The sequence below is a fragment of the Monodelphis domestica genome, chromosome 7 (genome assembly GCF_027887165.1).
Source record: "Monodelphis domestica isolate mMonDom1 chromosome 7, mMonDom1.pri, whole genome shotgun sequence".
Classification (NCBI taxonomy): domain Eukaryota; kingdom Metazoa; phylum Chordata; class Mammalia; order Didelphimorphia; family Didelphidae; genus Monodelphis; species Monodelphis domestica.
In genome coordinates this window covers 281,391,923-281,418,298 of record NC_077233.1, presented here as the reverse complement: position 1 = coordinate 281,418,298, position 26,376 = coordinate 281,391,923, and the positions used below count along the sequence as shown (strand labels likewise).

Below are 26,376 nucleotides of genomic sequence, written 5' to 3'. Positions count from 1 at the left end.
AATAATAAAAAGTTAAGTCAATTGTAGTTTACATGGGAAATAGACCATTTCCGAAAACAGAAATAATAAAATCAACAGCTTGTAAACTGCTTTCAGAAGGTTAATAAATGCTAGCTTTTCTGAAGAAAGAATGTTCCTAAAGATGAGGCTCTTTGCTGGAAAAATTTTGTTCCACTTGGAATTCTGTGAGAAAAGTTCCTGAAATTTAAATATAAGATTAAAAACTGGACCTTGGACTCAGTGACTTCACTACTGGGCACAGTAGTGGTAACAAGTAGTTCAAAGACCAGTAAAAGGTCTCCTGTAATCAAAATAGTAAGAGCAACAATTTTTTGTGATAGGATAAAATGTGGGAAATAAAAGTAATGCCCATCAGTTTGGAGGATGATTGAACAAACTGTGGTATGAGTACAATGGAATAGCATTGGCCATAACTAATAATGACTATGAAGAATTCAGAAAAACAGAAAGACTAATGCACTGTAAGGAAAGTAAGACCAAACGAATAATGCATGATGATATAATGAGATAAATAAAAAAACTAAAATGCATCAGAATTCAGGTTAAATATTATGATCAATTCTTTTTTCATAAAAGATTAATTAATGAATGTACTTAATTCCTCTCAATAAGCTAATGGGATTAGATAATAGGATTAACCCTCCCCTTGTCTATTTTTAGCTAATCAAATCAAGGACTTAAAGTACCCCTAATTACCATTAAGTATGAGAGTTCATAAGTCACTTACTAGAGTAAGTGACAACTGACAACTCCAAAGGTCACACACACACACACACACACACACACACACACACACCTTGGGCAGTGCTAGACAAGCTGAAAGACTGCCACTGTTTTCTGTGAAGGAGTGACAAGAAGTGACAGGAAGTGATGTGGAAAAAAGGGGTATAAAATATGGTCTAGCATTTATTCCCTTCCTGGCATTTGGAGAGATTGGCTCCAAAGATCCCTGCCTTGGTTTGGAAGAAACCTTTTCCCTGGATCCTGTGTTGGCTTGCTGGGTGAGTGGCTGAGATTCCTGCCTTAGCTTTGGAGGAGGCTGCATTAGTGGAACTCTAACTGAAGACACCACCAGGACTTCTGGCTGAGGATTACTGGGAAATTCACAACAGACTTGTTAAAATCTGTTTCTTTACCTACATTTTTTTCACTTTCAATCTTTCCACCTCTGTGAATAAAGCTGCTAAAAGTCATTTTGACTTAAGCTATAATATTTTAAATTCGGTGACAATATTACTTTAAAACTATCATATATAGCATAAAACCTAAATTTAAACTCTTACACTAATTAATGTTTAAAGCACTATTAACAGGGAATGTTATTCCTCTCACTGATTTTTAACTACTTTTTTGTGCTTCGAGGTAGAGGTTAAGGGTTCTAATGATAAGGGTGGCGTAATCAGGAACATAAGTGTGATACAAAACCAAAAGGCATTAGTTAATTCCTATTTCCCTACTCCATGACTAGAAGTTGGCAGAAACAATACAATAAATTCAAAGTTGTTTTTAAAATAACTTCTGATATTAATCAAGACAAGCCATCAGATTAATACTTGAAGTGCTTTTCCTCACTTTTAACTGCAAGGAAAATAAAATGATCATCAATATTATCAATTGCATTCAGAATAAAAAGAATCTAACGTTGTTAGACCTTATTAATTACACAAAATTTGCTTCTATCCAATATAAACAATGGGCTGCCAACAACCATTTCTGTATAATAAAATAGTCAAGAATTTTCATGTTAGTTACTTTTCTATTCATATTGCAATTCAGAAAGGTGAGTCTCTTTAGAGCTTAATCAACACTCTTGGTCTTATTAACAACAAAAATGATGTGATATGATAAGTCTCTCAGACTCCTTAATATCTTCAGTCATCGCTTATAGGGTGTGTCATAGCTCATCTCACTTTTATAATTTGAGGTGACACATTCCTCTAAGAAACTGTTAGTTATAATATCAGTTTAAAATTATAATGAATTAATTATCACTCTAATTATCATAGACCATTTACAACTTAAGATGAAAAAATAAAAATAAAAACAACCAAAACTGTTTTGCAATTTCCTCCTCCCTTCTGACAAATAAAGGTCAACTATACCATATATGAAATCTTAAAAACAGGAAAATAAACTGCAAAGTTATTTATCTTTCTTTAAAGTTTTCTCAAAAATAATTTTGGAGTTGGAATAATCCTACTCTAACATACTTAATAGTATAGATAAGAAATTCAAAGAGGTAAAAATGACTTGTCCAAGGTGACATTGCAAATTAGTGACAAGAGTCTCAGGTGGAATCCAAGTCTCCTTATTTCCAGTCTAGTACACTTTTAAACTACACCAAATCCTTAGATGCTATTAAGTTGATATAATATTTTGCACAAATAAAAGAAAACGTGTGGCAAAAATATATCATGAAAACTTCAATTGCTGCCTTAAACATTTTGATTCTGTTATGGACCCATTTCTCAAACTCTAGCTGATTACTTGATTGCTAGGAAATATTAAAACTAAAAAAACTGGACAAAAATATAGCTCATTAGAAGAAAATTCAATATAAAGTTATTTATATTATGGAATTCACAATCAGGATGTGGTTCAGTTATATCCAACTCTTCATGATCCCATGAACCATTATATGCCGAATCCTTCCATCTTCTAATATTTCTTTCAGACTATAAAAGTTCATATTCATTGTTTCCATGACATTATTCATCGAAACCCCTTTTGTCCCCTTCTCCTTTTTCCTTCTATCTTTCCCAGCATCAGGATCTTTTCCACTGAGTCCTGTCTTCTCAATATATGGCCAAAGTATTCAAGTTTCAGTTTCAGTATTTGTCCCTCCAATGAATAGTCTGAATTTATTTGATTGATTTGATCCCCTTGCTGTCCAAGGGGATTTCAAGTCTTCTCTATCATCACAATTCTTTATAATTCAAATCTCACAGCCATACAGTGTTACTGAAAAAACCACAGCTTAGACTAAACAGATCTTTGCAAGCAAGGTGATAGCTATGCTTTTTAGTATGCTGTTCAGATTTGCCATAGTTTCCCTTCCAAGGGTCAAGAGTCATAATTTCATGGCTGCAGGCACTGTCTGTAGTGATCTTTGAACCCAAGAATATAAAAATCTCACACTGTTTCCATCTCTTCTCCCCTCTATTTGCCAGGAATTAATAAGGGAATCTGTTGCCAGGGTCTTTATTTTTTTTTTTATGTTAAGTTTCAAACCGGCTTTTACTCTTTCACTCTCATCAAAAAGTTTTTTAATTTTTCAGTCATCAAAGTGGTATCATTTGCATAACTGAGATTATTGATCTTTGTCTGACTTTTTATTCATCCAGCTTAGCATTTCACATGATATACCCTGGGTATTAAATAAATAAAACAATATACAGCCTTGCTGTACTTTCCCAATCTTAAACCAAACCAATCAGCTGTTCCATGTCAGATTCTAACTATTGCTTCTTGACCAGCATACAGGTCCCTAAGGAGACAAGATGATCTGGCACTCCCATCTCTTTGAGAGCTTGACACATTGGGTTGTGATCCACATAGTCAAAGGCTTTAGCAGCAGATGAAGTAAAAACAGATGTTCTTCGGGAACTCCCTTGCTTTCTCCATAATCCAGCCTCTATTGGTGATTTGGCCTCCAGTTCCTCCTCCTCTTCAGAAACCAGACTGCTCTTCTGGTAATCCTCCATTCACATTCACTACTGAAATCTAGTTTACAGAATCTTAAGCATAAACTTGTTGGAGTGTGAAATGAGAAAAGCTATTCAGTAATTTGAACATTCTTTGACACTTCACTTCTTCAGGATTTGGAAGCAAACTGATCTTTTTCCAATCCAGTGGCCCTTGTTGCGTTTTCCAAATTTGCTAGTATACTTTATCACATCATCTTTTAGGATTTTAAATAGCTCAGCTAGAATTCTAACACCTCCATTAGCTTTCCCGTTAGCAATGCTTCCTAAGGCCAACTTTACTTCATTCTCTGTAAAGTCTGGTTCTAGGTTAATAACCACACCACTGTAGCTACTGGTGATGTTAAGATCTTTCTTGTGTAGTTCTTCTATGCCTCTTCTTCTAAATCTCTTCTGCTTCTGTTAAGGACCTACCATTTTTGTCTTTGATCATGCCTATTTTCACAGGAAACATTCACTTGATATCTCTAATTTTCTTGAAAAGATCTCTTGTCTTTACCATTCTATTGTTTTCTTCTATTTCTTTGCATTCTCGTTTAAGAAAAGCTTTTTTCTCCTTGATATTCTCTGGAATTCTGCATTCATTTGGGTATATCTTTTCTTCTTTCCTCAGCTATTTGTTAAACCTCATCAAATAGCCACTTTGCTTTCTTGCTCTTCTTCTTCTTTGTAATGTTTTTTGTTGCTGCCTCCTGGACATAGTTCTTTAGGCGTGCTACGTACCACATCTAATCCATTAAATCTATTATTACTTCTCTAACAGACTTCAAATTCCCCAAAAGACTATGCCATTAGGCAATTTCCATTTATTGTCCTCTGACATCCTAAGGAAAATGCAAAAAGTATGGTTCACTTCGCAAATTGCTAAGCAAACATTATTTAAATAGTACCGTTCTATACTCCACAAGAATAAAAATAAGATTTAAAAGCTACTGCTACAAATCATACCAAAATGCATAGGACCTTTTAGAAGCCTCATCGAATATTTAGGGCCAATTGAATAGCTCTAGGGATGTGAACCTAAAAATCCTACATTGAAGGAACCAGTCAGACATCAAGACGTTTCCCAGGCAGGTTGGTATATTCCTAGTCAAAAACATTGGTTTTAGAAGTCCTCAGAGCATTCTGATTCAAAGGAATTGAAAATATATCAAAATATGGTTCGTGTTTCCCAAGAGGTTCTTTTCTTCTCATCCCCCTACAAAGTTACTAAGAATTCCCAATTTTCAAGGGGTTTTGAGAGCTCTAATAATAATAATAGCTATTGTTTAACTAATGCTTATTATTTATTTCTTTTCCTTTTTTTAATTTAAAACCCTCACCTTCCATCTTAGAATCAATACTGTGTATTGGTTCTAAGGCAGAAGAGTGGTTAAGGCTAGACAATAGGGGTTAAGTGACTTGCCCAGAGTCACACATCTATGAAGTGTCTGAGGCCAAATTTTAACCTAGAAGCTCCTGTCTCTAGGCCTGGCTCTCAATCCATTGAGCCACCCAGCTGCCTCCCAGTGCTTTATTTCTTTTATTTTCTTTCTAATAATTACTTTCTAATTATTAATCTCCTTTGATGATCGCTATAACCCTAAGAGGTAGGTGCAATTATTATCTCTATTTTACATATGAGGAAACTGAGGCAAACAAAGGTTCAGTGACTTGCCCAGGATCACCCAGCTAATAAGTATCTGAGGCCAAAATGGAACTGTAGTCTTCCTGACTCCAGAGTCAGCATCAATGCTCTATAAACTTGGCCTGGGGTCATTGAGTGAGTCCCCTACAATTATTAGAGTCCCCGGCGACAGTCCTAGTGGCCTTAAGAATTGTGGAGAAGATGGCTACCTTTGGGCTTTACTGTAACCTCACCAAGCAGACTCTCAGGGGCGTTTGGGTGCAGCCTGGAAGGCACCGAATACACACTGTAAGCATCACGCCCTAGAACACTGAAGAAAAACTTTACTAATAGTCGGTCTTTGACAGAGGCAAAATACTTCATTTGTTAATGTTTTCACTTTCAGCTAATTAATCAGCCAGTTAGCATAGAGAAACCTGATTAAAGGTGCCTTCGAGTCAAAAGCTCCTTAAATTGATTTCTGCATCAACAGTAAAGACTGTTTATTACCTTTTCCTGGAGATGTTCCTCTATTTCAAGCCAGTCATTCCTCATCACTCTATTCTCCCTTTCACAGAGAAGGAAATTAAACTGATTGGAATACAGTACACCAAAGGACCTCAAAACCCACAAAACAAATCTGCCCCAAACTCTTGGACATATAACCTTGATGAGAGCCGTTATACAGGCCAAGGAGAGAACACACTGTTGTCCATATTTTCCTTCCTCTGTCTCACCTAGAACATACCTTTCATTATAAGGAATATTGGGCTTGTAGGGTGTGCAATGGACAGAGTGCCAGACCTAGAGTCAGGAAGACCTGAGTTCAAATCCAGCCTCAGACATTTACTAGTTGTGGTCCTGGAAAAGTAACGATGGTGTCTGCCTCAGTTTCCTCATCTGTAAAAATGACTGGAGAAGAAAATGGCAATTCAATCCAGTATCTTTGCCAAGAAAATCCCAAATGGGGTCACAAGGAGTCAGACACAACTCAAACAAATGAACAACAATAAGGAAACTCAATAAACTGCAATACAAAATAACAATTTATGAACTAAATTCATTTCTTATCTATTCCTTGAACACTCCCAATTACAAGATGATAGGATGAAAGATCCTCTTTCAGCCATGTTAGCTCTGATGCTGGTATCTCATTCTGATCAAAGCAGTCAGATTTGTTTAGTTGCCACAAGAACAGTGACAGGAGAAGATCATTCTCGGCTGTAATTTCAGCTATCCAAAAGAGTCAGGAAGACAGAGAGGAGTTGGTGCAGCTCAACTCCCTAGAGGCTATTTACTTGTTTTGTGCATAAGGTAAAAAGGCCATTTTTATTCGGATGCTCAAGATCAAGAGCCTTCATGCCTTGTTATTCAAGCCTTAACTATTTTTAGCAGCAAACAGCATGACCAGTGATTGTTGGCCTTATACCAGGGGCAGGTAACAAAGAAGAAAAGACAGTCAACAGCCCTCTTGGCCAGACAACCTTGATGAGAGCCATCATGAAGGGCACGGAGAGAACACAGCGGAGAGAACACAGCGTTGCCCATGTTTTCTAGCTGCTCCTCTATCATCTTGGGACTACTGTGCCGCTTCTGCTACCACACAGGAGAAGTAGTGAGGGAGAAATTAGCAGCAAAACATCTACTTATCTGTAACCGGAGCATGACTTCTGTTTTTGTCTAACTCCTTCTAGGAGTATACCTCGAATTTCACAATAAAAGTAAATGCATGGATAGCTGGGTGATTCAGTGGATAGAGAGCCAGGCCTAGAGATGGGAAGTCCTAGGTTCAAATCTGGCCTCAGACACTTCCCAGCTGGGTGACCCTGGGCAAGTCCCTTGACCCCCATTACGTAGCCCTGACCACTCTTCTGCCTTGGAACCCATCCATAGCATCAATTCTCAGACAGAAAACAAGGGTTTTTTTGTTGATTCTATTTATGCAAAATCCTGTGTTTTAAGCAAACTTTACAAACTTTATGAACTACGATCATAGCTCTGGAAAGAGATGGCCATCTAATCCAATTCTCTCATTTCAAAGAAGACACTGATTAGTAGAGACAATCAGGGACTTATCCAAGGTAATATGCATCCAGGTGGGGAGCACACAGATTACAGATCCAGTGCACTTTCCACGGGGCTACCTGCTAAGGGATAACGATATCCCTTAATGGCATCAAATATCTTCTTACAGGTCTCAGTTTATAAAAGTCATATTTCTCCAACATGTTTGGCCTATGAATCACATAACCAATGTAGTCCAACCACTTTCCAGCATCCAAAATGAACGTGTATATGGGTGGCCGAGACCCACGTAGTCTCCGTCTCTGACAGTTACTGCCGTAACAATAAGCTTTGCCGTACTATCACCTTCCCAAGTAACACGCACTATAAGAAGTGGGTGGCAAGATTAATAAGGCGGGCTAAGCACGACCGCTTTTTGTGCCAAATCCCTGCGCGAGGCCCCGTTCTTCACCCAGAAGCCCGCCGGCACACTGAGCACGCGGAAGCACCGCGGCACGTGAGAACGGCTTCCGGCGCTTTGGACAGGCTAGTTTCCAACTAGCGCTCCTGGAAACCCCTTAGCTATAAGGGAGTCCCATTTGCTTCTCTCCTCGTAAGGACAATGGACAGCGTGAAAGCTGCTCCCTGACCTGATGAAGCGACAATAGAAGGCGCGGCCCCCGACCACCACAAGGCCGATATCCCCAGGGAGGACACTCACATTCTCACACTTCAGGTCTCTTTGGGGCCTCGCTGACAAGAATGTTGTCTACAAACACCTGCCGCTACTACTCCGCGCTGATCTCCGATCCAGACAGTGGGGATACCTTTCGAGCACTCTCCGTCTTTGTATAGAAGAGATCGATAAAACTATTTCTAGAACAGCGCCGGGTCAAGGAAGATCCCCTCCCCCCCCCCAGGCGCCTGACCGCCCGTCAAGCCTTGTTGAGATAACAGCTGCGCCAGGTTTGCGTCGTCAATAAAAGTCAAGGCTTTGGGCTTGTGGGGGGAGAACCGAGAAGAGAAGGAGAAGGAAGACGTCAGGACGGAGCAGGCAGCTGAGAGGGGAGAGGAAGAGCCTGGCAGGCCAGGGACCACGTGGTCCGGTTACTTATAGGAATGATTCTCTGTCCTCTCCAATAAACTTCATCAAATATTTATCTGGGCAGAACGATTACTTCAGTTCTTACAGCGATGAGATCTATTGTCTTAGCACTAATACCAGTATCTGATGTGTTGAGAAGGGCTTTGTCATAAGGCGGGAGATTCCATTTTTGTAATGCAACGTCTTTCTTGGAGGCTGCGAGGCGCTTCAGTAGATGAGGGGCAGGCCTAGAGATGGAAGGTCCTGGATTCGGATCTGACCTCGGACTCTCCCTAGCTGTGTTACCCCTGGCAGATGATTTAATCCCCCATTGCCCAGCCCTTACTGCTCTTCTACCTTGGAACCAACACACAAATGCTGATTCTAAGATGGAAGGAAAGGGTTAATATATATGTGCATATTATATATATATTATATATTGTTATACAGTATATACATCATATTAATGTGTGTTTTAGTACAAGTATGAATGAATATGATTACCTTAAATGCCTGTAAGTCAAAAAACAATATAAAACTGAGAAATCCCTAGAAATGATGCCGAAAAGCAAGGTTTTCTAGCAGAATGAAATTGCAGAGGTTCCCTGAAAAAAGGTCTATTGCATTTAGACCTTCTTTTCTATTTTTGTTTCTTTTCCACATGAAACGAAGAGGCAGCAAATATATCAAGTTTCTACAAATTGGAATTTTTCTCTCATTCCTCCTTGCAATCAATGGGAAAGGCCCAACTTTAAAAGAAACCATCAGTAGAGTCCAGACCACATCATTCCAATTAGAAGCTTAGAACCAATTTAATCGATAAACTTCCCCCTATGTGAGACTTTCCCTGCCCCATGCCTTGCAAATTCCCAACCTCGTGCTCCCCTACTCTTTGTGATAAGCATTATTAGCACCAACAGCCACTACTTCTGGACCATCCATTATAATGCTTTGCAAATGACAAGCACTTAAAAATGGGCACCGAATTCATTCCCAGGCTGACCTAAAAGAAAAAAATGAAAAACATATACATGTGGATGTGGATGTTTATACATATATATGTGTTGTATATATGTCTATTTACCTACAATTTGGCCCCAACACTTCTCTCCAAATTTAATCATCTCCAAAGCTTTTAAAAATAATACTTTCTGGGGGCAGCTGAGTAGCTCAGTGGATGGAGAGCCAGGCCTAGAGATGAGAGGTTCTGGATTCAAATCTGGCCTCGGACACTTCCCAGCTGTGTGACCCTGGGCAAGTCACTTAATCCCCATGGCCTAGCCCTGACCACTCTTCTGCCTTGGAGCCAATATACAGTATTGACTCCAAAACGAAAGGTAAGGGTTTAAAAAAAATAATAACAATACTTTCTTTTGACTCACAGACTACCATAAGTTCAAAGGGAGCAAAGTAGATATCTATTGGAGTCATATGCCCAGCTGTCATAAAATTACTTTCCCCATAAAAAAAATACCACCATGTTAAAAAACCATTTAAATGTTAAGAAAGCTTCGGGTAGGTATTGTTTCTTTTGTTTTTGAAGATTTTGTTGCCCAAAGCACACTCCTTATTTTATGCTATAATAAAAATACATGCCCTAAAAACTCTCACATAAATGAGGCATGTTTCTTGCAGTAACTTGATAATCAAGAGAGAGAAAGGGAGAGGGAGGTAAAGAGGGACGGAGAAAGGAGGAGGAGAGGGCTATGGGGAAGGAAAGGGAAGATGATAGTCATTTTATACCTAGGTCTCCCTCATTAGAATGGGCACTCCTTGAGGAGAGGGGTGCTTTGGGGTTTTGTTTGCCATATCTCCAGCACGGTTCCTAGAACATATTAAAGGTTCAATAAAAACTGGCTGGTTTACTGATCCATAAAACATAAGATCTTCAAAAATATTGAATCAGAGTGCTATAGAATCAAGACTAGTTAAACATCATTCTTTTGAAGACAACAAAAGAAGAGCTTGTAAAGAAGGTGATTTTTTTTCAGAGTTGCTCGGAGCAGAGCACTTCCCACCAAACAGATAAATACCACTTGAAGGAAAGCAACTGGAACATCCTCTGAGAGAATACACACACCTTTCACACATAAGGAAATGAGGGCCCAGAAAGAGAACCTGCCAGTGGCAACAGGCCCCAAAGGCCCCTTACTCCTAGGCCAGTGCCCCTTATGCTGCATCGCGCTGCCTCGGATGCTACGTTTCTATCAATAGTTATATTATTTCTGTGAGATTAGGAATACTGATTACATGGCTCCCCTGCTTTACTCAGGATGGTAACAGGCACTCATTAAGCATTTACTTCCTACCAGGGCTCTGCTAAGAGCTGGGGACCCAAAAAGAAGCAAAAAGGAAGAGCGTCCCACAACTCTAGGAGCTTCCATCCTAAAGAGCAAAGAGCACACACAGGGGTAACCTCCTTAGAAGGAGGAAGCGTGTCATTTACATGAAAGCAAAGTAAACATATACTGCATACTTCACATGTAATTTTTAAATGAAGCATTTAGTCAGTCAACTAGCATTTATCAAGCACTTACTATGAGCCAGGCACTAGGCTAGATGTAAGGGATAAAAAGAAAGATCAAAAATATGGCCCCTGCTCTCAGGGAGCTCATGCTCTAATGGGAGAGAAAACACCCATAAAACGACCCATACAAGATGCCCAGTGGAAGTTGAAGGTACTTTCACAAGGGATGGCACAAGAAGCAGAGGAGCCAGGGAAGGCCTCTTGCAAAAGGTTTGAAATCATGTTCCTCTCAAGCTAAGTGTTCCACTTACACATACTCTAATATAATGCACATATGTATGTGGGGATACATGAGACAGAGCAAACTATGCAGAGAGTCGTTTAAATTTTAACTTAACAAGAACTAGTTTAAAAAAAGAAACAATTTTGATGCGATTGAAAAGTCAGTGAGATGGCCTGGAGACGGGAGGTCCTAGGTTCAAATCTGACCTCAGACACTTCCTAGCTGTGTGACCCTGGGCAAGCCACTTAAAAGCCAATTGCCTCTTCCTTACCACTCTTCTGCCTTGGAACCAATACTTAATATTGGTAAAGAAAGAAAAGTTATTTCACCTCGATGACAGTTTACATGAGTTATATTCTATTTGGAACAAAAAGATAAACCATTAGAAGGATATATTGGGCTCTAGTCTCAAAATTATACAAAACTAATCAGCCTTGTAATATGAATCTTAATAAGAACAGTATGTATCTACATCTTTCATTTATCTTTTAGTCATTATTCATAAAATGCATCCTCCAAATTGCTCTAAATACGTCCCTTTAGGATAACCAAAAGGACATTAAAGAAGACGGTAGTTTTATTTAAGCTAGGTTTCTTACTCCTAAAGGTTCCATTCATTATTTGCTGAAGGAAAATGTTTCCATTCCAATTTTTTCCAACTACGGTAACATATTTTATCAGACAAGTCTTAGTTATAAAGTAAGTAAAGCAATAACTATGGAAATTGATTTGATTTTTCACTCACACAAAGAACAAAGGCAGTACATTATTTTTCCTCTCACCTAAGTATAAATACACAACTTCAGAATTTATCATTCACTTTTAAGCACAATTCACTGATAATCTGAATCACAGGATCTAGAGCATAAAGATGGAAGGAGCCCTGGTGGTCACCTCATCTAACTCCCTTATTTTACCAATGGGAAAAATCCAGCCTGTCAAGTCTCTCCAAGTCAGTGCCATTTCTACAACACTCTATATTACTTCTGTAAACTTGCTCTCTCTAGAAATGTCAGACAAGATGAAGTCAAGTGAATAATACTACCTTTTGGGGAGCCAAGATCCTCTGTCGGAACTTTTCGACGGTCTCTTGACCCATACTAGCCCAAGCATTGGCAAATGCTTCAGCTTTGTCTTGACTGAGATGAACGTTCTCTAATTGTTGCTGCAGGACTACTGGTTTCGCATTGTGATAAACAGCCTGTGAAACAGAAGAAAATATATACATATGATGCCATGTACATTTCAATACATTTAAACATTAGACGAACTTAGTAGTATTATGTCTGTTAACCCCAAGCCACTTTTCTGGCTTTTGTTTTTTTTAATTAATATTTCATATTGCTATTAAACTAAATCCTTCTAAAGAACACTTTACAGAGCTTCAGGTCGGGAAGAAAGTTGCTTTACGTATGGACTAATGAAGATAAAAATGTTATTTGTGCCTAAGGATTTGTATGTCCTAAATATATTAGATAGTTGTATTCGCTCCTATTTGTCTTTAGCTGCATAAATTTACTTTTCCTTACTAGTGAGCCTATTCCACTAACCATTTAAATCAATCAAGTACGAGGAAGCAAAAGGCTAGAAAGCAAAACTAAAATATAGAAAACAAAGAAAGGGGGAACTATACAATTACTAACAACAAGTACGATAGGAGTCTAGGTGGGAGAAAGATTTGTAGAAGTTAAATATTTGGGGAAGGTGTCACAAAGGAGGTAGAATATGAACCAGATCTTAAAGGCAGGAAAAAAAGAGAGACTACATGTTAGGGGGGTTTTGAGGGGCTTGGTAGGAGGGAGGTTCAGAAAGGTCATATAAGCAAAAATTCAAGAGTTTTTATTTTAGTTGTCCTTTTCCTTAAGTTTTACTTTATCTTCCTATTGGAAAAAATCTCTAAATTACTTCTTTGTTACTTTTCCAAATTTTAATACTCAAAACAATAGATTCAAATAAATAACCTTCTCGCCTTGACTTATCACTTTCTGATCTTTCAAAGTCAAAAAAAAAATCTTCATATATTTGACTGAATAATCTTAAAATAACTGTAATTAGCTTTGTTTTCAACAATATGAAAAGCAACCCAACTTAAAAAAATCCTACACTATACTATGGATAAACATTAAGATAAATAAATGTTTCCTTCACTTAAATCCTCACTTATATCAACTTCTCCGGGAGAGAGACAAACTAGCCAAATAGAACACCGAGGGTTTTGCTACTGTATTTCTAGTGAAAGGTGTAATACAGGCTGGGTGGGCAGAAAACAAAGACTTTGGGTCCTTACCTTACCTTTTCTTCTGAATCAAATTAAAGTTCATTCCAAGACAAAGGGGATCGTGGCAATGTCCATCCCGAGAGAAAACAGCATGGTATTAGGAGAAGTCTTTGGTTTGGAGTAGGAAGGCCTAGATTCCAACTTTGTCCTGAACTATCTATGCAAAATAAGTCACTTCAGCTTCCTGAGCTTCAGTCCTCATCGCCATATAAAAAGGGTTTGAGAATTGATTGGTATGTTGGGATTTTTAGTTCAAAGGAACAAGCATTCCAGAGACCCGTGTTTCCCTATCAGCCTTGAAAAATGATCTAGGACTGACTCAGGCTTTCAGCTAAAGGGTGGCACGTGGCCTTAAAGAAACACAGTCTGGAGGAGGCAGACGGAGAAGCAGTGGGGTCTCAATATTTTAGCAGCAGCAGCAATAAGGTCAGAGCTGCCCAAGACTTCATGATCTGAGACGGAAAGCATCAGCATCACTAGGTAAAGCAGGAAAAGGGGGAAAGAAAAAGGAGAAATGAGCTCTAGCTGTGAAAAGAGAGAGATCCGGGACAGCCATCACAACAGAAGATCCTGGCTGAAGCTTTAAGTTTTATCCCTATGAGGAAACTGGCCAAAAGAGATTTTTTTTTCAAATCCTTATCTTTTGTCTTAGCATAAGTTCTAAGAAAGAAGAGCAGTAAGGTCTAGGCAATTAAGTTTAAGTGACGTGCCTGGGGCCACACAGCTGGGGAGTATCTGAATCCAGATTTGAACTCAGGTCTTCCCAGCTCTAGGACTAGCTTCCCCCTCCAAGAGAGATTAAATGACCAATCCATGGTTACACAGGTAGTAAGCATCAGAGGCAGAATTTGAACTCAGGTTCTCTGAATCCAAAAGCAGAGCCCATTCCTCTGTCCCATATGTATTCTGTTCACACATATTCCCTATAAATGTGCCATGCGTACTTGATCCCTCTAAATAACCACGCTACTTGTAGGAAAACCCTAGATTTACAAGGCAATCTATCCAACTGAAATGTTTTTTGATGTTGTTTCATTAAATTCCTTTACTTTAAACTAACTGTGAAAGTGGGCTTATTATAGGAAAAGTAAATACATTAGCAGGGCTTGCAAACTCTGACTTCCAGTGGATTTGGATCCACAAAATAACTTGAGCCGGGGACAGGGGCTCCATTTGTGTAAGGCAGGTCCCCAGGTGCCTTCATATGATAGTCCTTGCAAATGCAAGTTTTAATACAAATATCATCAATTATAGCTTGCGTTACCAAGTCCTATATTTTGTAAACAGCTTTGGACAATGAAAGTACCTGCTCCAAAATAAATGATATTGTTTCAAGAACCAGGTGAAGATCTTGTTTCTCTAGTGAAAAGGCAACTTGCAGTTTTTCTTCTTCCTCTTCACTGAAACTGTTCTCAGTCTGCAACATACATGTATAGCAATTTGTTAGCATTCCATCAAAAACCTGAGTCTCCAGCCTTCCCAAGACCCATCTATTTGATACGAAAGCCTTTCAGAAAGAAGGTGCACACTAGGAAGAAAAGGTGACTCCAAGACGGTGGAGATCAATACCGAGAACGTTTTGTAGTCCTGCTCTAGCTCGCAATTCCCATTAATAATCTACAGTCTGAAGTTCTGGGATGTGCACGTAGTCGTTAATACATCTTGGTTAGTCTAGCGCATATAGTTACACTAAGACAGTCGGGAACAATGTACTCCTGTTTGTTGTGGCCTTTACAAAAGAATCCCCCTGCTCTGAAGACCACATTCCCTAACGGAAAAAGGCCCAAGTTACTGCAGTCAAAAATACGCCAATAAAAGCTGATTGTGCAGAAAAGGAAACTGAGACACAAGAGGTCCTATAAAGACGTGCCCAGGGTCACACAGCTGGTAAGTGGTGGCTCTAAAACAAGTTAGCTTCTACATGCGCCATGTCAATATGAATCCCATTTAAAATACAAAACAGTAATTGTGTTACTCTATTAAATAAGAAGTTACACACAACAATGTATACTAAAGTAAAATGATTGGGACCATTCGCCTGCTTCAACTGAAGAGATGGGGTAAAGGAGGAAGGTACAGAAAAGGAGCTGAATCCTGAAGCGAATCTCCACAGCAATCCTGCAAAGATAATCACCCGTGACAGGCTTGGTAACCCCCCGATCAATACAATAACCCACCACAGCGCCAACGGGCACATGATGCAAACAGCTATCCAGCTCCAGTTAGAAAACGAATCATCCCAAACTGGAGGTACTGATTGAGTTATATTTTCCTTTTTTTGAAACATGGATAATTTTGAAATGTTTTACATGACTTCATATGTATAATGGATTATATTTCTTGCCTTCTCAAAATGGGGGGGAGGGGTTGAGGAAGAGAAAGAACCTGGAACTGAAAACAACATAAAATTTAAAAATAAAAATGAAAAAAATAATAAAGTTCATAGGCTTAGTTTGGTTGTTTTTTTTTTTAAACCCTCACCTTCCATCTTAGAATCAATACTATGTATCGGTTCCAAGACAGAAGAGCAGTAAAGGCTAGGCAATGGGGGTCAAGTGACTTGCCCAGGGTCACACAGCTAGGATGTTTCTGAGGCCACATTTGAACCTAGAACCTCCTATCTCTAGGCCTGGCTCTCAATCCACTGAGCCACCTAGCAGCCCCCATAGGCTCAGTTTTTTACATGTAATTGGAAAAAAATCAGAGAAATATGTATTATGTGATTTTATCTATTTATGTGTATATATCTATATCTAGATAGATAGATAGATAGATAGATAGATAGATAGATAGATGGATGGATGGATGGATGGATGGATGGATGGATGAATGGATAGATAGGTAGGTAGATAGATAGATATAGCTTGTATCATAGTACCTGCCCTATATTATATTACCTACCTGGGAGGGAGGAGGGGGCAAAAAAGAGTGAGACAGATTTTTGGACATTGCTAATTTGAGAATTTGGGCTTTTGGGATAAGCATAATTATGATACATGTTTATAACAAATCATAAATATTATCACTATGCTACATACAGATATACAAATATTTTAAAAATATTAAAAAATATTATATTTTATATATAATATACATTATATATAAATATAAAAATACAAATATTAAAAATATTTTTAAAAATAATAAATACAAATATTGTATTATGCTACATACAGATATAAAATACATTATATTTAATAAATAAGTGGTAACAATAAAAACAAAAACAAAAAATGCAAGAAAAGCCCCTGAGCATGTTTGTAAAATGAGCTAAAGAACAGATACTTCCCAGCTGGATGACCCTAGACAAGTCACTTAACCTCAACTGCCTAGTCCTTAGCACTCTTCTGCCTTAGAAGCAATATTGGTTCTAAGATAAAAGACAAGGGTTTAAAAGAAAGGAGCTAAAGAAACAAGGATTTATATGATTATACTTACAAATCACAAAGGGCTATATAATAATGATTTATATTTAGTAGTAATATTTTTCTATCAAGACAAAGCAAATTTACTGTGGAGAATACTTAAGTCCTAAATTCCAGTCTCTATGCCACCCAGTTAAATAATTTCACCCACAGAACAAAAGTAGAGAATAAGTAAAAATACATGGGAATTTTAAATACTGGTTCACAAAAAGAAATAGGCCTTGCTATTTTTACCCAGAGGAATAACACCACTATATTTTAAAAGTCATTGAATTTGGGGGCAACTGGGTAGCTCTGTGGATTGAGAGTCAGGCCTAGAGATGGGAGGTTCTGGGTTCAAATGTGACCTCACACTTCCCAGCTGTGTGACCCTGGGTAAGTCACTTGATCCCCATTGCCCAGCCCTTTGCACTCTTCTGCCTTGGAACCAATACACAGTATTGATTCCAAGACGGAAGGTGGGGGGAGGGTGTTAAAAAAAAAAGTCATTGAATTTAAAATATCAGCCAAAATGCAGTAGAAGAGAATGTTACAATTTAGACAAAAGCAAACATACAAACCTTTAAGTGTAGTTTCTGAAGAATTCGAGTGAGCAATCGAGGAAATCTTCCAGTATCTACTGCATTAACGAGAGACACTGCTTTTTTCATGCTACGTATATTTAAAAACAAAAAAGTTAATTAAAAACATTTAAAGCCTTAAAATATTAGTTACTCTTATTACTAATTAGTAGTGGCTAATTAGTAATAGCTAATAACTAATATATTTGTTACTAATATTAGTTGGCTACTTATTATATTCGTTTTGTGACCTGTTTTTAAATTTCTGAATGTTCTTTTAAAGATAGCACAATATTAAAGAAACATTATAAAAGCATTCCTACTTCAAGGGCTTTCTAGGCAAAATCTCTTTTTTCTTTGGATTACCTTTGCCTAGGGAAGGCCATAAACGTATGGGCCAGGAGTCTGGTAACAATGCAACACAACGTGATTGGCGGCAGCACAAAACTTTCTGATAAAAAGATTATAATCCACAGGGGAAAGCATTAAAGAATCCAATGCTGAAGGACATTGAGAAAATCAATCAGGTGGTTATGAAGCATTTCCAGGCGTTTCAAGCCTGCTCCAGCCATAGTTAGGGATTTTGAAGTGATGGTGGATAAAGAGATCAATACGTGAAGTCACTGTTCATGATGCAGCAATAGCCCCCCCCAAAAAAAAAAAGGGAGGGGGGAGGGGAATGTTGTCTATAGTCTTTGCCCTTAGGATGCTTAAAGGGCTTTCAGCCTATTTGAATGTTAAGCTCCTTGAGGGAGAGACTGTGGCTGTACTGTATCCCAAGTGCCAATAATAATAATCACAATAATGTTAGCTACACTTAGATAGTATTTAAGTTATACAAAATTGATATATACATATATAAATTCATTTGATCCTAGGAGAGCATTGGGCTGAATCTAGTGAGATGAGGTCCAATAGAGTTCAATCTAAAACCTCCTAGTTGAGCACAAACAAGTCAATCTCAAAGATAAGGGAGGGATGGTCAGGCAGTGGGGTCTTCTGAAAAAGAGATGGGGTATCGGTGAGCTACAAGATAACTGAATTAATGTGATGAATCAGTTCTCCAAATCTAACGTGATCATGGACTATACTAAGGCACAGAGTTTCCCGGAATAACTAGCCAATAATAGCAACTAGCATTTATAGAGCACCTACTACGTGCCAGGCACTATGTTAAATGTTTCACAAATATCTCATTTAATCCTCACAACAAATCTGCTTAAGTAGGTTCTATTGCTGATGAGATGAGCAGAAAGGTTAGGTGACTCGTCCCAGGTCCCACAGTAGTATCAGGCAGAATTCAAACTCAGTTCCAGCACGTTATTCACTGCACCACCAAGCAGACTCCAAGCATAACACTAGCCCATGGTAAGCACTTCATAAAGGGTTTTTTAATTCATTCGTTCATCAAAGTAGAAGAGGTACAAGAAGCTACGAAAAGTGGGGGGTTGGTGTGTGTGTCAGGAGAGGAGGTGTGGTGAGAAGCGTGGGAATGCCAGAGGAGCAGCCGAGGAAGTCTGCCATTTCAGGGCACAATCTTCTCACCTCCTCCAGACCTTACAGGGGGCAGCACATGTCCACCTCAGGCTCTTTCCTCCATTCCCTACCACAAGCCGTGCCCGAGGCAGCTGCCCTGCCCCCTCGTCCCCAGCCTGACGCCCTCTGGGAGGCGCCCCTGGGGTAGTAATGGAAATTGGCAGAGATCGCACAGGCCCCGGCCTCTCCTCAACCTCACCACAACCGCTCCCTCCCTCTCCGGCTCTTCTTTGTCCCCCAGGCTCCCGGAGCTAGCGGGAGCGCACCGGCGCCCAGACTACCTGGGAGTCTCGGGGAGAATCAACTGGGTCCCGGCGGGGAAAGCCATCCTCTTCCACTCCGCTGCTTGGCCACCGACTCCTGTCAGCTGCTTCTCTCCTAGCCAATGAAGAGCCAGGAACTGGACGCAGGCAGAACCAATCCCCGCCTTTCGCAGGGAGTTGCACTACGGGGATTGGTTGACCCTCTTCCGGGGCGCTCTGTGAAGCGGGTCCACAGCCTCAGCTTTGAACAGCCGATTGGCTACTGCTCTCTTCCAGCCCTTCCGACTTTGGGTAAGGGGTGGGGGTAATTTAAGTTATCTCTGGTCAAAAATCCATCACCTGGAGGCCATGTAGTGAGATTCCTGGAGCTTGTCCAGCCCGTTCTACCCCAGGCAGAGAGAAAATCTGAGTATAGACTTCAGCCTTGGGGAAGCCTCTGTGAAGAGTATTTCTAATTACTGTTCAGCCTCGGAGCCTGAACCCAGGGCTGGGTCGGGCCAGAGCCGTCAAGAAGCATTTAATAAGCACTTACTATGTGCCAGGTACTGTGCTAAGCGCTGGGGACACAAAAAGAGGCAAAAGACGGGTCCTCTCTTCAGGAACCCGACAATCTGGCAGGAAGACAACATGCAGGAAAATATATACAGAATAGGTGGCATTAATGGGGGGAAAGCTTCTGGGAAAGGTGGGATTATAATTAGGACTTCAAAGGAGCCAGAGAGGTCAGTAGTTGGAGGGGAGGAGGAAGAGAGTTCTAGGCATGGAAGAGAAAATGCCAGAAGTGATCAAATAGTGGCTTGTTTGTGGGAATCAGCGGCATACCAGCGTCATAGGATCCAAAAGCATATGTTGGGGAGTCGGGTTTACGTAAAGACAAGAGGATGATAGGCTTTGAATGCCAAACAGAGCATTTTGTGTTTATTTGCTCCTGGAAGAAGCCAGTGGCCTTGAAAGATACAGGAAGCAGTATCAGAGGAGAAAAGGGGCCAGGTATGAGAGATATTGCAAAGGTGAAATCGACAGGTCTTGGCAAAAAGATTGGGAGCTTGGGGGGGTGGGGAGGTGAGAGAAAAGGGAATCTAGTTTGACTCTTCGGTTGTGAGTCTGGAAGCCTGAGTGTATGGGGAAGTCCTCTACAGTTACAAGGAAGGTAGAAGGGGGAAGGGTTAGAGGAAAAGATAATTAGTTCTGTTTGGGGCATATTGAGTTTAAGATGTCAGATGGAAATTCAGTTCAAGATTTCTAAAAGGCAGTTGTAGATTTCAAGACTGGAGGCCTGCAGAGAGGTTGGAGCAAGATAAATTCATTTCAATATCATCAGCATAGAGATGTTCATTAAGTCCATCAGAACTCCAAGTGAAGTAGTATAGAGATAAGAGAAGGCGGCTCAGGACACTCAAATAGGTAGAAGAGAACCAGAAGAGGGCAGTGTCTCAAAAAACCTAAATGAGTGTCAAAGGCTGCAGATCGAGGAGAATAACAAAAAGCTGTTCATTGGATTTAGCAACTAAGAAATCATTAGTAACTTTGGAGACCCCAGTTTTGGTGGAATGATAAGGTTAGAAACCAAGACTGTAAGGGATTAAGAAGAAAGTGAGAAGAGGGAAAGTGGAGGAGAAAAAGAGATCAACAAAACCTTTAAAAAGGAAAATAAGTAAGGGCAGTGAAAAGGAGAAACACAGAACAGTCGCTTGATAGGATAGCAAAAAATAATTATTATTATATCACCAGTTTCTTAGAATAAAATAGATGGGTGGCTCAATGAATTGAGAGCCAGGCCTAGATTCAAATCTAGCTGGGTGACCCTGGACAAGTCACTTAACTCCTATTGCCTAGCCCTTACCAATCTTCTGCCTTGAAAACAATACACAGTATTGACTCTAAGACCAAAGGTAAGGGTTTAAAAAAAAAAAAAGAATAGAGACATTGACATTGGGTTTAACTTAAGGCTATTTTGTAGTCTTTCATTTGGAAAAGAAACATTGTTATCATTTATCAAAATGACACCTAAAAATCAAACAAGCATTTATTAAGTACCTATTATGTGCCAAGTACAGTCTCTGCTTTTAAAATGTTCTCTCTCTATCTCTAGAAAAAGGCTGAATTCTCTAGATAATCAAAATAAGGCTAATGTAGGGAAGCAAAATTAGGTTTCATGAGAAATAATGCATGAATTAGTTCACGAATTCTGCCTGGGTTCTAGAGAACTAAAAAAAAGTGGGGGAAAGGGTAGATATTAAATAGGTTAGAACACCAACATAAAAAGACCTTGGGGCTATATGGTACTCATTTTTATATATACACACTACATAAAGAAGTGAAAGGATGCCATAAAGATAAAATACAAAGTCCACAGCTTTGTGTTTTGAAGCTTTAAAGTTGAACATTTTCTCCACATTTGTAATAATTCATACTGGAATGTGTGCATAAATATGAAGAGGGGTATTACTAAAAATCACTGCATTGAAAACAATGCTGAAAATTAAAATACCTTGAAGTGCCACCTCATACACATCAGAGTGGTAAACACAAGAAGAGGAAATTATCAATTATGGAGAGATAGTGGAGGACAGGCTGACTGATGGAATCATGTTGGGAAGTAATAACCAAAAAAATAAAAAACAAAAACTCCTAAATAATGTGGCAATACTGCCACAAAATCTTGTCACTAAACTGAGCATCTCTAAACACACAGCATTACTGCTCTAGATACATAAAGAGGTCAAAGACAGAAGGAAAAGACTCATGTACAAAAATATTTACAGCAGAGCTTTCTTATTGTTAGCAATAAACATTGAAATGAACAAAAAAAAGTGGGCTATCAATTGGGAATGGCTGCGCACATTGTTAGAGTAATATAATTGAATATTAACTGTCATAAAAATTATGAATGACACATTCATAAATAAAGGGAAGGTGAGGGGGCAGCTGGGTAGCTCAGTGGATTGAGAGCCAGGCCTAGAGATGGGAGGTCCTAGGTTCAAATCTGGCCTCAGACACTTCCCAGCTGTGTGACCCTGGGCAAGTCACTTGACCCCCATTGCCTACCCTTACCACTCTTCTGCTTTGGAGCCAATACACAGTATTGACTTCAAGACGGTAGGTGAGGGTTTAAAAAAAAAAGGAAGGTGAAATAAGCTGATAGGGAATGAAGAGGTAAGAACCATATGAACAATTTCTATACTTCATAACTGATCAATACAGTGACTAGTTATGGCCACAGAAAACGGGTGGATACTTCCCATTTTTTGGCATCAATATAATGGCCTAGAAGTACAGAATGAGACATATATTTTCAGAAACATCTAATTGTTCATTTTGCCTGACTCTATTTGTTAAAAGGGAAGGCTTCTACTTAGAGGAAAGGGAGAACTGGTAAGCTATAATGAGATATGAAAAAGAAGAGCTTCAGTGATTCGTTTTTTAAAATAAGAAAGCAAAAGAAAGTTCAGAAGGGGACCTAAACAAGCAGGGCAGTTTTGTTACTGTTGTTCAATTGTTTCAGTTATATCCCCATTTGGGGTTTTTTTGGCAAAGACACTGCATAGCTAGTGTGTCTGAGGTCAGATTTGAACTCAGAATAATGTCTTACTGACTCCAGGTCCAGCACTCTATCCACTATGCACTGGGTAGGAGCCAGAAGGACTTGAATTCAAATGTGACCTCAGACTAGCTGCATGTCCCTGACCAAGTCACTTCACCCTAAGTTTCTTTACTTGTAAAATGTGCTGGAGAAGGAAATGGCAAACTACTTTGTCAAGAAAATCCCAAATGAGGTCAATGAAGAATTTTATTACTACCTGGTTAAAAATTTAAGATGGAAATAAGGACTGAGATGTGTGATTTCATTGTTAAAGGGAACGCCCAGTGAGGAAATCACCTCTAACAATACAAGTCAGCACTTCTCTGCCACTTAACAGAGTTGCTGAGACACTGAGAAAGAAGTTAAATAACTTGTTCAGTTCACATATCATCAGTATGTGTTGGTGGTGGGATCTGAACCCAGGTCTCCTTAGCTCTGAAACCAATTCTTGATTATGACATGACCTTCATAAGTTTAGTATACACATGTCCTCCATACCTGGAACACTATCTTTCCACCAAAATCCTATCTTCCATAGGAAGCCTTCCCCAACCTCTTTTAATTTCCTGTTAATTATTTCACATTCATGCTGAATTACTTTGTATAGATTTCTTTGCATGGTGTCTCCATGATATTGTAAGCTCTTTGAAAGACAAACATTGTCTTTCACCTAAGAAACCCCTGCACTTAGTACAGTGCCTAGAACTTAATGCTGATTGATGTTTATTTGTTGTATTTTGAAATGTCCATGTTTGTTGATAATAAAAATGTTGTTTATAATAAAAAAGAAAATAAACATGGAGTCACATAATTTTAAATTTGGGGACCTCAAAAAAAGGGACCTCAGTGACCATCTAGTCAAACTGTGTTCCAAAAGGGATCTCCTCTGTGACATACTAAAAAAGTAGCTATCCCATCTCTACCTGGAGATCTTCCATGAGAAAGAAACCACAATCCTCTGACATAATTCATTCAACTATTGGACAACTTTAACTCCTTCCTGAAGGCAAATCTCAGAACTGCAATTCCTATCTAATACTCCTGAGTTCAAATATCCGAGATGCCATATGTCTAATCCCTCTTTTGCATAATCACCCTTCCAGTGCTTGAAGACAGCTAGCATGTCTCCCCCAAGTCTTTTCTTAAGTATCTGCAGTTTCTTTAGCCATCTTGATCTAGGGACAAGTTTCACAAAATCTCTGATGGAGAGGTGGGGAGATCAAGGACAGGCAGCTTCTCTTCATCTCAGCCCTGTCCCTTCACTCTAGACCCCCTAGAAAACTGAGTCTAGGCACTCTTTCACAATTAACACTGCCAATTTGGAAATTTGCCCAAAGGGCACTAAAAGACTGTCTGCCCTTTGATTCCAGCATAGCATTGCTGGGTTTGTACCCCAAAGAGATAATAAGGAAAAAGACTTGTACAAGAATATTCATAGCTGTGCTCTTTGTGGTGGCCAAAAATTGGAAAATGCGGGGATGCTCTTCAATTGGGGAATGGCTGAACAAATTGTGGTACATGTTGGTGATGGAATACTATTGTGCTCAAAGGAATAATAACTGGAGGGATTCCATGTGAACTGGAAGAGCCTCCAGGAAGTGATGCAGAGTGAGAGGAGCAGAACCAGGAGAACATTGTACACAGAGATGGATACATTGTGGCACAATCAAATGTAACTGACTTTGCTACTAGCAGCAATGCAATGATCCAGGACAATTCTGAGGAACTTATGAGAAAGATGCTATCCACATCCAAAGAAAGAACTGTGGGAGTAGAAACACAGAAAGAAAACAACTGCTTGATCACATGGGTCAATGGGGATAGGATTGGGGATGTAGACTCTAAATGATCACCCTAGTGCAATTAGCAATAATAGGGAAATAGGTCTTGATCAATGACACAACTAAAACCCAGTGGAACTGCGCATTGGCTATGGGGGGAGGGGAGGGAAAGAACATAAATCATGTAAACCATTGAAAATATTCTAAATTAATTAAACAAAATTAAAAAATAAAGGGATCTAGAGGGAGGGGGGGAAACATTAACTGCCACCATAATGAATTTTCTGACTTCATAACCAGGTAGTTAAATCTAATTACCTAATTTTATGACTATAGAACAAAGAGTGGTGGTGTCAGATGCAAAAACAAAACCAAAAAAACTGTAGAGATAAGCAAGGTAGAGTTAAGGATAGCCATATTTCTGCCTAATCTGATTTCCAACATGCAGAACAGTAGTCAGTACCAAGAGAGTCACCGATTTACTGAAAAACTGGTTTATTAATTTAAGATTCACACAAGGGTTATCTTCTTTATCAAAAGCAAGCAGTCACCTCAAGCTTCCACCTTAATATGAATATAGAAACTTAGTTTCCTGTCCTGTATTGTTTCCATGCTGAGGTAGGGAGGGTAGCATTTTGTGCTTTTAAAATTGTTTGATCACTGATTCCATTGTAAAAATGTAATAGGTAATAGGAAGATGAAGTTAATTTCCTTATGAATTGAGAATCAAAGTTCTGTATGTATATATATATATACATATATATATATGTCTCTTTAAAGATCCCAGAACTTTTAAAGAAGAAGGGAACTTTGAGGAGATTTAATCTAACCCACTTGTCTTACAAAGGAAGAAACTGAAATCCAGTGATGTGCAGTGAATTGGCCAAATTACACAAGTTAGTGACAGCTGGGACTTGAACTAAGTAAGCATTCATGACTCTTTCCGCAATGCTACAGAATCTTTCCTAAGTTTAGAGGGCTTTTTAAAGTGCACTAAAACAACTTGTAATGGGTAATAAGATGATATAAATAAATGATAATGGCTCACAGGATTATAGATGGTAGAGATCATCTAGATTAATATATGATATCACAGGATCATACATGACAAGTCATCTCTTTGAATCCCTTTATTTTATGGCTGAGGAAACAGCTTCAGGAATAATTAAGGTCACACAGGGATTTAAACAAGTTCTTGTGATACTAAATCCACACCCCTTGTTCCACCGAAACATGCTACCTTTTCAAACATTTTATTTTTTCTAATGCAGATAATTTGAGCAACAAACCCCTTATTTAACAGATCAAGAAAGCCAATACTTCAATATTAAACTAAGAAAAACTTATCACTAACTGTAATGTAATAGGACCTTCTCAGGTTAGAAAACAGCATGAACTAGATAACTAGTGGTTTTCATGACGAGGGAAGAAGGAAATAGCAAAATTTTCCTGGATCATGGTCTAGGGCAGTGATGGTGAACCTATGGCATGGGTGTCAAAGATGGCATGCAGAGCAATCTCTGTGGGTACACATGGCTGCCCTCCCATCCCCAGAGTTGGTTACTAGAAAGGCAGAGGGACTCGAATGGAACTGCTCCCTTCCCCCTCTCCATTGTGCCTGATGACATATTTTCACTTCATCTACCCTCTGCCCTGTAGCCTGATGGGAGCTCTTTCTCTCTCCCATGTATGGGGTAAGGGGTGAGCCTGGAACTTGGTGGGAAGAGGGGAATGGCACAGAGTCTGATGGGGGTGGGCACAGCACTTGGTCAGGGGTGGGG

The 26,376-nt window shown here is 39.2% G+C and overlaps 1 protein-coding gene across 5 annotated transcripts in view; it reads right to left on the bottom strand.

The window, feature by feature from the left end:
* Nucleotides 1-19,375, bottom strand: part of COMMD10 (COMM domain containing 10) — a 183,549-nt gene extending 164,174 nt beyond the window's left edge. For all 5 annotated transcript variants that reach the window (XM_007497852.3, XM_007497850.3, XM_056803943.1 and 2 more), the window contains exons 1-4: nt 19,250-19,375; nt 17,433-17,523; nt 14,754-14,864; nt 12,215-12,370 (exon numbers count right to left, since the gene is read on the bottom strand). In XM_007497852.3, the coding sequence (XP_007497914.2) occupies nt 12,215-12,370; nt 14,754-14,864; nt 17,433-17,523; nt 19,250-19,296 (405 nt within the window). In that variant the 5' untranslated portion in view covers nt 19,297-19,375. The remainder of the gene's footprint in view (nt 1-12,214; nt 12,371-14,753; nt 14,865-17,432; nt 17,524-19,249) is intronic.
* Between the last annotated feature and the right edge of the window lie 7,001 nt (nt 19,376-26,376).